Source organism: Brachyhypopomus gauderio, chromosome 9 (assembly GCF_052324685.1).
Source record: "Brachyhypopomus gauderio isolate BG-103 chromosome 9, BGAUD_0.2, whole genome shotgun sequence".
NCBI classification, from domain to species: domain Eukaryota; kingdom Metazoa; phylum Chordata; class Actinopteri; order Gymnotiformes; family Hypopomidae; genus Brachyhypopomus; species Brachyhypopomus gauderio.
The window spans coordinates 23,708,258-23,723,042 of record NC_135219.1 but is presented as its reverse complement, the minus strand read 5'-3'; the positions used below and the strand labels follow the sequence as shown (position 1 = coordinate 23,723,042).

General features: G+C 50.1%; 1 protein-coding gene across 8 annotated transcripts in view; it reads right to left on the bottom strand.

The window, feature by feature from the left end:
- Nucleotides 1-14,785, bottom strand: part of col12a1b (collagen, type XII, alpha 1b) — a 74,126-nt gene that overhangs the window by 46,299 nt on the left and 13,042 nt on the right. For 6 of the 8 annotated variants that reach the window (XM_077018053.1, XM_077018055.1, XM_077018054.1 and 3 more), the window contains exons 13-16: nt 6,934-7,203; nt 2,985-3,251; nt 2,410-2,602; nt 1,857-1,981 (exon numbers count right to left, since the gene is read on the bottom strand). The exons of the other annotated variants lie outside the window; for them this stretch is intronic. In XM_077018053.1, coding sequence (XP_076874168.1) covers nt 1,857-1,981; nt 2,410-2,602; nt 2,985-3,251; nt 6,934-7,203 — 855 coding nt within the window. The remainder of the gene's footprint in view (nt 1-1,856; nt 1,982-2,409; nt 2,603-2,984; nt 3,252-6,933; nt 7,204-14,785) is intronic. 8 annotated transcript variants of the gene reach the window in all.

Here is a 14,785-nt window from a genome sequence, read left to right as displayed (position 1 = left end):
GTTTTTTACAAAGTCTCCTTTCTTCTCCTCTCAAGGTCTTCCTGTATCCAAGCGTTCCCTCACACCTGCTTTTTTGTTCTTCGTGCTGGGGCCAACATGTTCTCCGTCCCACCAGACAGCAAACAGCCTTCAGGTGAGTGACAGACGAGTAAGCCCCGCCCTGCATTATGACACGTTCTTCCTCCATGCTGGATGGTCTCTTTCTTTCTTTTCATGTTCCTTCGTTCTTTCTTTTTTTTCGCATAGCCCCCTGACATCTGCAAAGTGGCGAGAGGCCACAGGCGTCTCCACACGCTACAGCCCGGACGAGTTGACCGAGCAGCGTGCTACGCACCCCGCCGCTCTCTCTGCAACGGCAAACAGGTTACGAGACATCGATGTATTCGCCATCGCAGCAGGACGATGGGTGAGCGCTGCAGAGGACACAGCTGACGTACAGCAGAACAACGCGTTAGCTGTTAGTGCACAAGCCTTCCGCATTTGGCTGCGTAAGGACTTAGAAACATGTACTGCAGCCATCATCACTAAATGCCCACTTTCAGCTCATCATCTCAGCCAGCTGCTTCCACAGAGGATATCTGGGTTTTATGGGGGGAAAAAAAGCTTGGAGTAACAAAAAAAAAAAAGAAAAGAAATGAAAACCACATTTGCTGGCTGGTCATTACACGTGAAAGGCCAGATCACTCCTAAAGAGGACTGTTTCCACCAATTTAGCACTTGACCAGTTCTTTATCTACACATGGCCGTGGAACTCCTTGAGATGAGAAGTCAGACTGGTCCATATGGGTCAGGGAATGTCTGTACCTGCTCTCTATTACGGGAGGGCTGGTTTCTGCCCAGGGTCAGCCTCTTAGCTCACACAGTGAAGCATAACATTTTCGTAGCCTCATGCGGTTCTGAGGCAGCACCACAGAAACATGCCGCCCCCTTCCTCTCCCTTCCTCTCTCTCTCTCTCTCTCCCTCTCTCTCTCTCCCTCTCTCTCTCTCTCTCTATCTCTCTCCCTCTCTCTCTCTCCCTCTCTCTCTCTCTCTCCCTCTCTCTCTGTTGGCTGTGAAATTGTGCTTAACTGAAAGCAGAGGGTTTTTTTTTTCCTCACTGCACCAAAAGATTCAAGTGTGTGTGTGTGTGTGTGTGTGTGTGTGTGTGTGTGTGTGTGTGTGTGTGTGTGTGTGTCAGTGTGTGTGTGTATGTGTGTGTGTGTGTGTGTGTGTGTGTGTGTGTGTGTGTGTGTGTGTGTGTGAGTGTGTGTATGTGTGTGTGTGTGTGTGTGTGTGTGTGTGTGTGTGTGTGTGAGTGTGTGTATGTGCGTGTGCGTGTGCGTGAAGGGGTGAACCACACACTCCCGTGTCTAGAGGTGTTATGGGACGTGGAGTGCATGGACATCCTCATGCTTATTTGATTTGTGTGGAACAGTAAGGCCCATCATGGTATTAATGCTGAAATATATCAAGACTAATCAGCCTCTGGCCAATAACGACAAGTGGAAATAACCAGGGGTCAAAACGTGTTCCCTAAAGCAATAATCAGAGAGGCTCTTCACTGAAACACGCACACTGTGCTCGAGGTAAAACAATAATGCAGTCAATTGCTTCATATAATAGGTGGTATTTAATGAATTTTGAATTGTTAAGTAAAGAGTGTGTTCCAAGTGTTTCAAGTGTAAGTCGCTGGGCTGTGTGTGTGTGTGTGTGTGTGTGTGTGTGTGTGTGTGTGTGTGTGTGTGTGTGTGTGTGTGAGAGAGAGAGAGAGAGAGAGAGAGAGAGAGAGAGAGAGAGAGAGAGAGAGAGAGAGAGAGAGAGAGAGAGCCTGCAGAACTTGCAGCTGATGCGTGAGTGTGAGTTAAGGAGGTTTTACCCGGGAGGTAAACGGGAGGGGGGTCGGGGGGGTCCATGAGGGTGGTCATCTCCTCCCCAGCCAATGGCAAACTCTCTCCTCCATCAAACATCCCGAAAACAGCCACAGAGTACTTAGTTGATGCTCTACAATCAAACAAGACAACAAGGTTAAAGGTTCCACAGGGAACACTGGTAGTGTCCTGACTGATAGTGTCCTGGCTGGTAGTGTCCTGACTGGTAGTGTCCTAACTGGTAGTGTCCTGACTGGTTGTGTCCTGGCTGGTAGTGTCCTGACTGGTTGTGTCCTGACTGGTAGTGTCCTAACTGGTAGTGTCCTGACTGGTTGTGTCCTGGCTGGTAGTGTCCTGACTGGTAGTGTCCTGACTGGTTGTGTCCTGGCTGGTAGTGTCCTGACTGGTTGTGTCCTGGCTGGTAATGTCCTGACTGGTTGTGTCCTGACTGGTTGTGTCCTGACTGGTAGGGTCCTGACTGGTAGGGTCCTGACTGGTTGTGTCCTGACTGGTTGTGTCCTGACTGGTTGTGTCCTGACTGGTAGTGTCCTGCTGCCGTACCTCAGCTCCTCCAGGACGACCGTGTTGTCATAGGGTCCCACCGTGAGTTCCCCCAGCGTCCGCTCATTGTCACTGGGGTGAAAGGTCACTTTGTAGCCACGCACGTCGCCGGGCGCTGGGTCCCACGATACGCGGAAGCTGGTTTTGGTCGGCTCGGAGGTCTGCAGGTTCCTCGGCGCTTTATAAGGCGACACTGCATCAGAGAAGCAAAGACGATCTGAGCACCAGCAGATGACAAAGGCCCCCCCGGCAGAACAGATGAGTCCTGCCATCCAAACCGGCAGCCCCCCCCCCCCCCCCCCCCCCCCCCCCCCCCCCAGACAGACATAAACCACGCTGCTCGCCAACACTGAACGAGCAATCATGGCACCACATGTTTGTATCTTAAGTGTGTCACCATCAATCAGTTTTATTTCACAAATTTAGCGGTTTTAAATTTTCTGCACACACACACACACACACACGCGTACACACACACAAACGCACACACATACATGCAGGCACACACCCCACTTCCCACAATGCACATCATGCAGCTCTGCAACTCATGGGCTGTGAATTACGGGCCAACGTACGTGTGGTTCCTACTCCTTGCCTTGCTTTGCCTTCTCCGCGTCTGTAGACGGGCAGCACGGAGACGGCGTAGGTGGTGCGTGGCTGCAGTTTCTTCAGCACGCTAGTGGTGACGTTGGGCGACACTTTCAGAGTCATCTCCCTCCCACCCGGGAGGGGCGAATACACCAGCCTGTAGCTCAGCACCCTGCCCGGGGCCTCCTGCCACGAGACCCTCATCGTCCGCTCCGTCTCCTCCGACACCGTCAGCGTCTTGGTGGCAGCGGAGGCTGGAGATGGTGGCAAACACGTGGTTCAGATGGGAGAGGCACACGCAGGATCTATGAGTGCAGAAGCTCACTCTCTGGGTAAACTCCATGGCTTTTCAAGTTTTGCATTGTTATTCCTTTTAATTTGGGCTTTTGTAAGATCGTTTAAGGATTGTAACTTCTAGCAAATTAAAACTGGGTGCTGTTCCTCTTAAATAATTAAATAAGAATTCATTAGCTTTGAGGTTATGCCTCTCGGGCTCTTTCCCTGTGTGTCATTTCACTAAAGAGCTTTTGACTTTTCAACTGTCATTTCCTGATCATCTGAGCCAGAGGCCGTATATTAAGATATTTTTCCCTCTCGTATTCTTCACCGCACACACAGCCTCATCCAAACTGCTGTGCCTCCCAAGAGAGAACTCCAAGTTTTCTTGGACCTTATAATGAATAGAAAATTATAGCAACCCAACTTGTAAAATACCGTCTGACCTCCTCCTTTGATCTTCAACAGAGTCACTTCTACTCAAATATACACATAGTTATGGTACAGAAACTCATTATAATAGCAACAAAGGACTGGTGCCCTGAAGGAATGATAAACAGCACACAGAAAACCACAAGAAAGAGACAAGAAAGCGCTTCATCATGTCTACTTATATGATGTCAAATTCCCTCTGTATGTAACATTCCCCTGTGCGTGTGTGTGTAACTGGAGGCGGTTAAGGCAGTTCTTAACCAAGCATATCCAAAGTCTGTTAGGAACCATTACAAACCGTACAGGCCAAATTTCAGCCTTCTGTGCACGCATGCATGTGTTTCAGTAATGCCCCGCCCCCCCCCCCCCCCCCCCCCGTGACTCCGCCCCCACACTTCTCCACCCCCCCCCTCCCTTGCTGTCAGCGAACTCCAGCCACCACCATCTTCTCAGTTTTTCCACCGAGGAGCAATCACCACAGCCCAGAGGGTCCAGATTCATTTAATACACCACACACTGGCTCCCAGCCATCCCTTCATCTACACATTCCCAGTGGAAAACAAACGTCTTCACTACCCCTAAAGATTCATGGAATCGTCCCCGTTTTCATAACTATCAGACCCAAGTGCCCAGTCGGCGCTAAGATGCACACAAATGTGGTTTTATGTGCAGTCTCTCAGCACAGTCTGTCAGCACAGTCTCTCAGCACAGTCTCTCATATTCTCAGTATTGGCTCAGCATTGTTTCTTAGCACAGTCTCTCAGCACAGTCTCTCATAGTCTCAGTATTGGTTCAGCATTGTTTCTTAGCACAGTCTCTCAGCACAGTCTCTCATATTCTCAGTATTGGCTCAGCATTGTTTCTTAGCACAGTCTCTCAGCACAGTCTCTCATAGTCTCAGTATTGGTTCAGCATTGTCTCTTAGCACAGTGTCTTAGCACAGTCTCTTAACATAGTCTCAGCATATTCTCAGCATAGTGTCTCAGCCTAGTATCTCAGCATAGTGTCTCAGCCTAGTCTCTCATAATCTCTCAGCCTAGTCTCTCTCAGTGTCTCAGCCTAGACTCTCATAATCTCTCAGCCTAGTCTCTCTCAGTGTCTCAGCCTAGTCTCTCATAATCTCTCAGCCTAGTCTCTCATAATCTCTCAGCCTAGTCTCTCTCAGTGTCTCAGCCTAGTCTCTCATAATCTCTCAGCCTAGTCTCTCATAATCTCTCAGCCTAGTCTCTCTCAGTGTCTCAGCCTAGTCTCTCTCAGTGTCTCAGCCTAGTCTCTCTCAGTGTCTCAGCCTAGTCTCTCATGACCTCTGGGGTTCTTCTGCATCATCTAATCTCTAATAATTTAGCAGCAGATTCTTCCAGAGTCTGAAACACGTCCATCATCTTAATTCAGACTGTCTTCGCTCCAGGGGGTTCTTAATGTGTACACGTCCAAATGCCTCTCCAACAATTACTTATTTAAAGCATAAGTGTTATGAATAACATGAAAATAATTGCATTTTTTAAATCTTAGCATCAAAAAATGTTCGCTGGAGGAGTGACATCTGAAAGGCTGTTTTAGACACGTAATTAAAATAAACTTCCATTAAGTGACTCCAAAGTTCTTATAACATCCTAATGTGTTTCAGCATGAAACCCACCCTCACACAACCCCCACCCTCACACACCCCCACCCTCCCACACACCCACCCTCACACAACCCCACCCTCACACAACCCCCACCCTCCCACACACCCCATCACACAACCCCCACCCTCACACACCCCCACCCTCCCACACACCCACCCTCACACAACCCCCACCCTCCCACAACCCCCACCCTCACACACCCCCATCACACACCCCCCACCCTCCCACAACCCCCACCCTCCCACAACCCCCACCCTCACACACCCCCATCACACACCCCCCACCATCACACACCCCCCACCCTCCCACAACCCCCACCATCACACACCCCCCACCATCACACAACCCCCACCATCACACAACCCCCACCCTCACACAACCCCCACCATCACACAACCCCCACCCTCACACAACCCCCACCATCACACAACCCCCACCATCACACAACCCCCACCCTCACACAACCCCCACCCTCACACAACCCCCACCATCACACAACCCCCACCCTCACACAACCCCCACCATCACACAACCCCCACCCTCACACAACCCCCACCCTCACACAACCCCCCACCCTCACACACCCCCATCACACACCCCCCACCCTCCCACAACCCCCACCCTCACACAACCCCCACCCTCACACACCCCCATCACACACCCCCCACCCTCCCACAACCCCCACCATCACACAACCCCACCCTCACACAACCCCCACCCTCACACAACCCCCACCATCACACAACCCCCACCCTCACACAACCCCCACCCTCACACAACCCCCACCATCACACAACCCCCACCCTCACACAACCCCCACCATCACACAACCCCCACCATCACACACCCCCCACCCTCCCACAACCCCCACCCTCACACACCCCCATCACACACCCCCCACCCTCCCACAACCCCCACCATCACACAACCCCACCCTCACACAACCCCCACCCTCACACAACCCCCACCATCACACAACCCCCACCCTCACACAACCCCCACCCTCACACAACCCCCACCCTCACACAACCCCCCACCATCACACAACCCCCACCCTCACACAACCCCCACCCTCACACAACCCCCACCATCACACACCCCCCACCCTCCCACAACCCCCACCCTCACACACCCCCATCACACACCCCCCACCCTCCCACAACCCCCACCCTCACACAACCCCCACCCTCACACACCCCCATCACACACCCCCCACCCTCCCACAACCCCCACCATCACACAACCCCACCCTCACACAACCCCACCCTCACACAACCCCCACCCTCACACAACCCCCACCCTCACACAACCCCCACCATCACACAACCCCCACCATCACACAACCCCCACCATCACACACCCCCCACCCTCCCACAACCCCCACCCTCACACACCCCCATCACACACCCCCCCACCCTCCCACAACCCCCACCCTCCCACAACCCCACCCTGTTCTGCCTTATTTTACTACTTCTTTCATTCTTTTTTACATGCCAAAAGACCGAGCAGCAATTGTGCTTGACGAGCACAAGCCCCTCCTGCCTCTGGTTAATTTCAGGTTAATTTAAGATGCTCTTTGTATGTTTTAAAGGGAACGTACCATCTGTGGTCTCTTCTCCGACCAGCGGTTCTCCCTCTCCCAGCCTGTAGGAGGCGAAGACGGACACCTGGTAGAGGGTCTCTGGGGTGAGGCCGTCCAGAAGGGCGACGGTGTCGTCTCCACGTACCATCTTCTCCCCGCTCTCTTCACTGAACTGGGATTTCCAGCGCACACGGTACTGCAGCACGCGACCAGGGGCAGCCGACCATGACACCAGAAAACTTGTGTCTGTCACATCGCTAGTTATCAGGTCTCGGGGGGAGCCAAGCTCTGTGGGAACACACACACACACACACACACAAGGTTCAGAAACACAGAGGTCAGTGAGGGATTCATTATTCAGATCACATTATTGGAAGGATATAGAAAGATTTGATGATGTAGTGTATCTATATATTCATCATTCCTCTTCACTTCACACACACACACACACACACACACACACACACACACACACACACACACACACACACACACACTGAGCTTTTGATATATATGCAGAAGAATACTATTCATTTCTCATTTTTTCATCTGTCCTCTATCTAAGCAGTCATGATCTCAGAAGATGTGGTAATTTAGCAGAAAACATATCATATGTCATATCACACATTTATCCATAATACTGTAGTGCTTAAAAGCTGCACACTTACAAACATACATACACACATATGGGCCCACATGCACACAAATACCCATACAGGTCCAGAGCACTAAAGAAAACCATGTCCTGTATACCATCCATTACAGTAACTACACTGAGACGTCCTCATTGTGACCAGAACTCTTATCTTACTGTGCTGGGCTTAAAATCCAGGTCCGTGAGTTTGATTATTAATCTAATGCCATATGGTTTTGTAAACAGGAGTCTGTGTCTTTGTCCCACATACAACATCTGCTCCACATATACCGTACGTTGAATACCGTAACGGACGTTAACTTCAAATAGAGGATCTGGGCGTGTGACCTCCGTCACCCTGTATGACATCACAGTGTGAACACTGGTCTACAGCGTGTTGGGGCATACCACTAGTTCTGGTCTTCACTACAGCGTGTTGGGGCGTACCACTAGTTCTGGTCTTCACTACAGCGTGTTGGGACGTACCACTAGTTCTGGTCTTCACTACAGCGTGTTGGGACGTACCACTAGTTCTGGTCTTCACTACAGCGTGTTGGGACGTACCACTAGTTCTGGTCTTCACTACAGCGTGTTGGGACGTACCACTAGTTCTGGTCTTCACTACAGCGTGTTGGGACGTACCACTAGTTCTGGTCTTCACTACAGCGTGTTGGGACGTACCACTAGTTCTGGTCTTCACTACAGCGTGTTGGGACGTACCACTAGTTCTGGTCTTCACTACAGCGTGTTGGGACGTACCACTAGTTCTGGTCTTCACTACAGCGTGTTGGGGCGTACCACTAGTTCTGGTCTTCACTACAGCGTGTTGGGATGTACCACTAGTTCTGGTCTTCACTACAGCGTGTTGGGACGTACCACTAGTTCTGGTCTTCACTACAGCGTGTTGGGACGTACCACTAGTTCTGGTCTTCACTACAGCGTGTTGGGACGTACCACTAGTTCTGGTCTTCACTACAGCGTGTTGGGACGTACCACTAGTTCTGGTCTTCACTACAGCGTGTTGGGACGTACCACTAGTTCTGGTCTTCACTACAGCGTGTTGGGGCGTACCACTAGTTCTGGTCTTCACTACAGCGTGTTGGGGCGTACCACTAGTTCTGGTCTTCACTACAGCGTGTTGGGGCGTACCACTAGTTCTGGTCTTCACTACAGCGTGTTGGGATGTACCACTAGTTCTGGTCTTCACTACAGCGTGTTGGGACATACCACTAGTTCTGGTCTTCACTACAGCGTGTTGGGGCGTACCACTAGTTCTGGTCTTCACTACAGCGTGTTGGGACGTACCACTAGTTCTGGTCTTCACTACAGCGTGTTGGGATGTACCACTAGTTCTGTACATGTCCGTGTGGATCCAACATCATTCAACATGTTGCAATGTGAAATGAACACTGAATGGAGAATTATAGCTACACTGCAGTCATCTGCACAGTTCTACGATAAACCTGTAACATGGTTCACATTTGTTTGGAAATCCACATTTACTTCAATCAGAAGTAATGATCAATTTTATGCTTTAAAACTATGTTGAGGTCAGACTACACACAATGAGTGTTTGCACAAGACAATGTTGCCACCGGTCACACAGCATACAGAATGTACACTGTATACTAAAACTTAGTACTACAGGCATATATATATTACACCAAACAGAATTTTCATATTAAACTTGGCCAGGAATAAAACTATTCTAGTGAGAAGCATTATTTTGAAGTCAAGTGTCCTCCATTGGTTGATTTTGTATCAGCAGAAGTGAATTAGCTGCTAAAGGCTACGATGTGGCTTATCTTTCAAAATGACATACCAAAAACTACATTGAAGAAATAGGTTCCTTCTGCTCAATACTGGTAGGGAGACTCGGATTTGCTTTAAGCATGTGTTTAATTTTATACATTGCTGAGTAAACTAAGTCTGATTCTGGGCTAAATCTTTCCAACTGCCCTGCCAAAAATAATCTATCACGCACGATATTCCCCAAACACAGTCTTTCCAGCTCTGGAGTGATTTTCGTTTCCTTATTTTTACCGCACATGTGCAGAGTCGTCGTGCGCACGGACCAGCGCCGGCTACGGAGACGCCTGAATAGCTCTTGGCTGCCATTTTTACCCATTTTTTTTCTAAGTTTGCATTTTTCATGGCTACAGGAGTCCAGGCCTCGAGGCAGAGGTTCAGAGGTTCTGGGCCGGCCTCAACGCGCTCTCTTCCCTAGCAACAGCCTGCCAACGCGGCCTGCATTGGCAGTGGCGTGGATTTCTTCGGCACAAACAACAAAACAGCAACAAATCCAACCCCTGCTTTGTAGAACATTCTAGAACATTCTAGAACATTCCGAGTTCTATGCCATGTGATGTCTTCTTCGCTCTTTCTCCTTTTAGTCACTGCATACCACAACACTGCAGGCCTTCTGATCTCAGAAGTAGCGCTGATCTCAGAACAGCGTGATGCACCGATGTGTCAGCAAACATCCTCCCCTGTATTTACCCTCAGTTGGTATCCAGTTCCTCCAGGACCTTTAAAGCTCCAGCACTTCATGGCATCTCCTCCCATCATACCACCTAACCCCAAGCAGGCAACATGCCACAGACCGACTTTGCATGTGCAACAGATTCTCTGCGAGACCACACTCTTTTGAAGTTCACCACCTGAAACCAGTGCTCATAAAGGTATAGACTGTTTGCTCTAATTACAACCGCCGGGGTTCAGAACCAGGGAGCAAGCTCAGCTTGAACGCATTACCTGCTCCAGTACACGGCAAAGAACGAAGATTCATCCATGGAAGAGGAGATGAAGCATCGGCTCCCCCTGTGGGGAAACTCCATCCAGGGAGTCATCATTGGCCCTCGGCACCACAACTGATTGAGACTGATTTCATTTCTGTTTGTCTTCTCTTTCCTCCCCATAATTTGTCTCCCATTTATTTTATGAAATGAACCATCCAGAAGACAGAGTGCCCTCGGATCAACGTGGTCTCCCTGCTTTGAGGTGCACAGATAACATAAACTTTGCCGCTCTTAGCTCCTAATATGATAACTTGTCGATTCTCTTCATTTGATTCAGTTTCTTCGCAAGCATGAAATTCAATTGAAACAGGAATTCATTCCATTAGGTCATTTTCCACACAGTGTCAGAAGGGCTGGATTTGGGTTTCTCTGTCGTATTTTGGCCACCTATGTGCTGAATCAGTAAAAACATTCCCATAAATGGCATAAAAAATGTAAATCCCATGAGGGGAATGTTTGGGTTTTTTTTTTTTTTGGTTTTTGATTTTGTTTTTCCTATGGAATGATGTGCTGACTGATTAATATTAGAAATTATGGAGATTTTGGAAATATTGGACATGTAATACGGTCTACTATATAGTACGTATATAGTATAAATGAAAATAGTCATAACTTCTAAATTAAAACATTTGAGTAAGTAATGGCGAACCAACCAGACAGTGATACAGATAGAACTTCCAAGAAACGTCCAAAGGAAGGAAGAGTTTCCAGGGACTTAAAGAGGAAACAGAAAGATTTTGGAGAGTTTAACACCAAGGTTGTGTAAAGTTAGGGTATTTAGGGCTGTGGACCCTAAGATGGAGGAATGTTTCCAAGAGGTCCAAAGAATGACAGCGTTGGCCTCAGTCCTGAGGAGTGCGATCCTGGGAATGACGAGAATACTGGTGCCACTCCCTCACGCTCCCAAGCTCTCTGTGAGAAGACCCGAGAGTCAGGAGACACCAGATCACCTAGCAGAAGGGTGAGACGGGGATTTTTCATACATCCTTTTCAGGTTTGTTCTTTTAACCTTGGAATCTTGAACTGATTTCAGAAGCCTCTCATCACTCAAAAGAAATTGTAAAGAACTGCCCCCCCCCCCCACACACACACACACACACACACACAACCAAAGAATCACTCTCTAACAACACAAATGCTTGCTATGTGTCCAATGTCTTCTGCAGACAAGCACGTACACGCTAGCACCAGCCTCCAGGCAGACCACCAGGGGTCAGAGCACCACGTGCCCCCAATTACACACCATTATCACGGCGGCTAGGTGCAGGGGTATCTCAGAGCCTTTGTTCCTTTCACCACTTCTGGAAGTTCACAGTGGAATGGAGTTTTTCTTTGTTGAAAGCTCTCTGAAGTGATTCGAGCTGTTGCTGTTCTGTGGCAGCTGCATGGTTACTGGACTGAGGAAAGACCTGTGAGTTTGCTGTTCGGTCAGCCCAGCCCAACACTTGGTCCACTGGGCAATGGATGGTGGAAGGCTGCAGTATCACACGTCATTATCAGTGGGGTTTGGAGTCCACACGGCTTTAGAAACATAAGGCAGGAAAATGTCCAAATTATCCATCAGTTATCAGCAAAGGAGCAAGAGGCAGAGAACTGTGTTGCATTCCAGACAGGTCCTCACAAGATGAGCAGAAACAACACAATATGACTCACACACACACACACACACACACACACACACACACACACACACACACACACACATACACACACACACACACACACACACACACACACACACTCACACACACACACACACACACACACACACACACACACACACACACACACACACACACACACTCACACACCCCCACCTGGGGACACACTACTACTATCACCACACACACACACACATACACACACACACACACACTCACACACACACACACACACACACACACACACACACACACACACACACACACACACACTCACACACCCCCACCTGGGGACACACTACTACTATCACCACACACACACACACACACACACACACACACACACACTCACACACACACTCACACACACGCGCACACACACACACACACACACACACACACATACACACACACACACACACACACACACACACACACACACACACACACTCACACTCACACACACACACACACACACACACACACCCACCTGGGGACACACTACTACCATCACCACACGCACACTATTACTATCACCACACACTAACACACACACTCACACACACTCACACACACACACATACACACGCCACACCAAATTCATGCGCCAACCAGCCATCACCCAGCACCAGAGACCAAGCCCACCACCTCCATATCTCCTCCACCCAAACTCCACCATCCCTCACCCAGCACCTGAGACCAAGCCCACCACCTCCATATCTACTCCACCCAAACTCCACCATCTCTCACACAGCACCAGAGACCAAGCCCACCACCTCCATATCTACTCCACCCAAACTCCACCATCTCTCACACAGCACCAGAGACCAAGCCCACCACCTCCATATCTCCTCCACCCAAACTCCACCAGCCCTCACACAGCACCAGAGACCAAGCCCAACACCTCCATATCTCCTCCACCCAAACTCCACCATCCCTCACCCAGCACCAGAGACCAAGCCCACCACCTCCATATCTCCTCCACCCAAACTCCACCATCCCTCACACAGCACCAGAGACCAAGCCCACCACCTCCATATCTCCTCCACCCAAACTCCACCATCCCTCACACAGCACCAGAGACCAAGCCCACCACCTCCATATCTCCTCCACCCAAACTCCACCATCCCTCACACAGCACCAGAGACCAAGCCCACCACCTCCATATCTCCTCCACCCAAACTCCACCAGCCCTCACACAGCACCAGAGACCAAGCCCAACACCTCCATATCTCCTCCACCCAAACTTCACCATCCCTCACACAGCACCAGAGACCAAGCCCACCACCTCCATATCTCCTCCACCCAAACTCCACCATCCCTCACCCAGCACTAGAGACCAAGCCCACCACCTCCATATCTCCTCCACCCAAACTCCACCATCCCTCACACAGCACCAGAGACCAAGCCCACCACCTCCATATCTCCCCCACCCAAACTCCACCAGCCCTCACCCAGCACTAGAGACCAAGCCCACCACCTCCATATCTCCCCCACCCAAACTCCACCATCCCTCACCCAGCACCAGAGACCAAGCCCACCACCTCCATATCTCCTCCACCCAAACTCCACCATCCCTCACACAGCACCAGAGACCAAGCCCAACACCTCCATATCTCCTCCACCCAAACTCCACCATCCCTCACACAGCACCAGAGACCAAGCCCACCACCTCCATATCTCCTCCACCCAAACTCCACCAGCCCTCACCCAGCACTAGAGACCAAGCCCACCACCTCCATATCTCCCCCACCCAAACTCCACCATCCCTCACCCAGCACCAGAGACCAAGCCCACCACCTCCATATCTCCTCCACCCAAACTCCACCAGCCCTCACACAGCACCAGAGACCAAGCCCACCACCTCCATATCTCCCACAGTCACACTCAAACCATTGTGCAGCCAGCCTCTTCCACAACCCCCACACAGCACATACGCACCACTGACATCCAGTTAGCTCCTATTCCCCTCAACGTCAGTCAAACTCAGGGGTCATTGACCCGTAGCGTCAGATGGGGCTCTATAATACCAAGATGAGTTCCTGTCCCACCATTGTCCGTCACTGCTGAAACTCCACACACACACACACACACACACACACACACACACACACACACACACACACACACACACACACACACCACTCACCCCAAAATGATAAGCACCACTAGCAGAGATTAGCTCCTGGTTACATTGTTTAGCTAAACCATTTGCTGTGTTTTGGAGGGCAAGGCCAGCGGTTTGACCTTTAAGTCCCACTGGGAGTGATACGTGTTTGCCCTGACCCCCCCCCCCCCCCCCCCCCCCCCCCCCCCAGCAGCCTGGGGGGAGACCAAAGACACAGGACCTCCTGATGAGACCACTGCACTAAAGCTGTTTCTCATTCATGCCTATAGAGGAGGCCGCAGCTTTGAAACTGACCCCGAGACCCCAAACCAGACAAGTGAGCGGCGCTTAATCTGTCTGAAGAAAAATGGAAAACTTAGAAGCACCGTAATGCAAAACTGAGGAGCTGTGAAGAGGAATGACTGAAGGCAAGTTCTCACTCGCATGGACAGGCCATAACAATTCACTGAGTGCCTAAAAAATACATTTTTATAAAGTTTCATAATTAAATATCCAAAACAAAAAAATTTGTTTATAAATATAAAATCACGCTGATGAACGCAGTTTTCCATGGATGATCTGTGAAAAACATCTCATAGTGTCTATCGTCGGCCATTTTACACATATACAGTACTGTTACCACATCAAGCCGAGGCCCGAGGCACAGCTG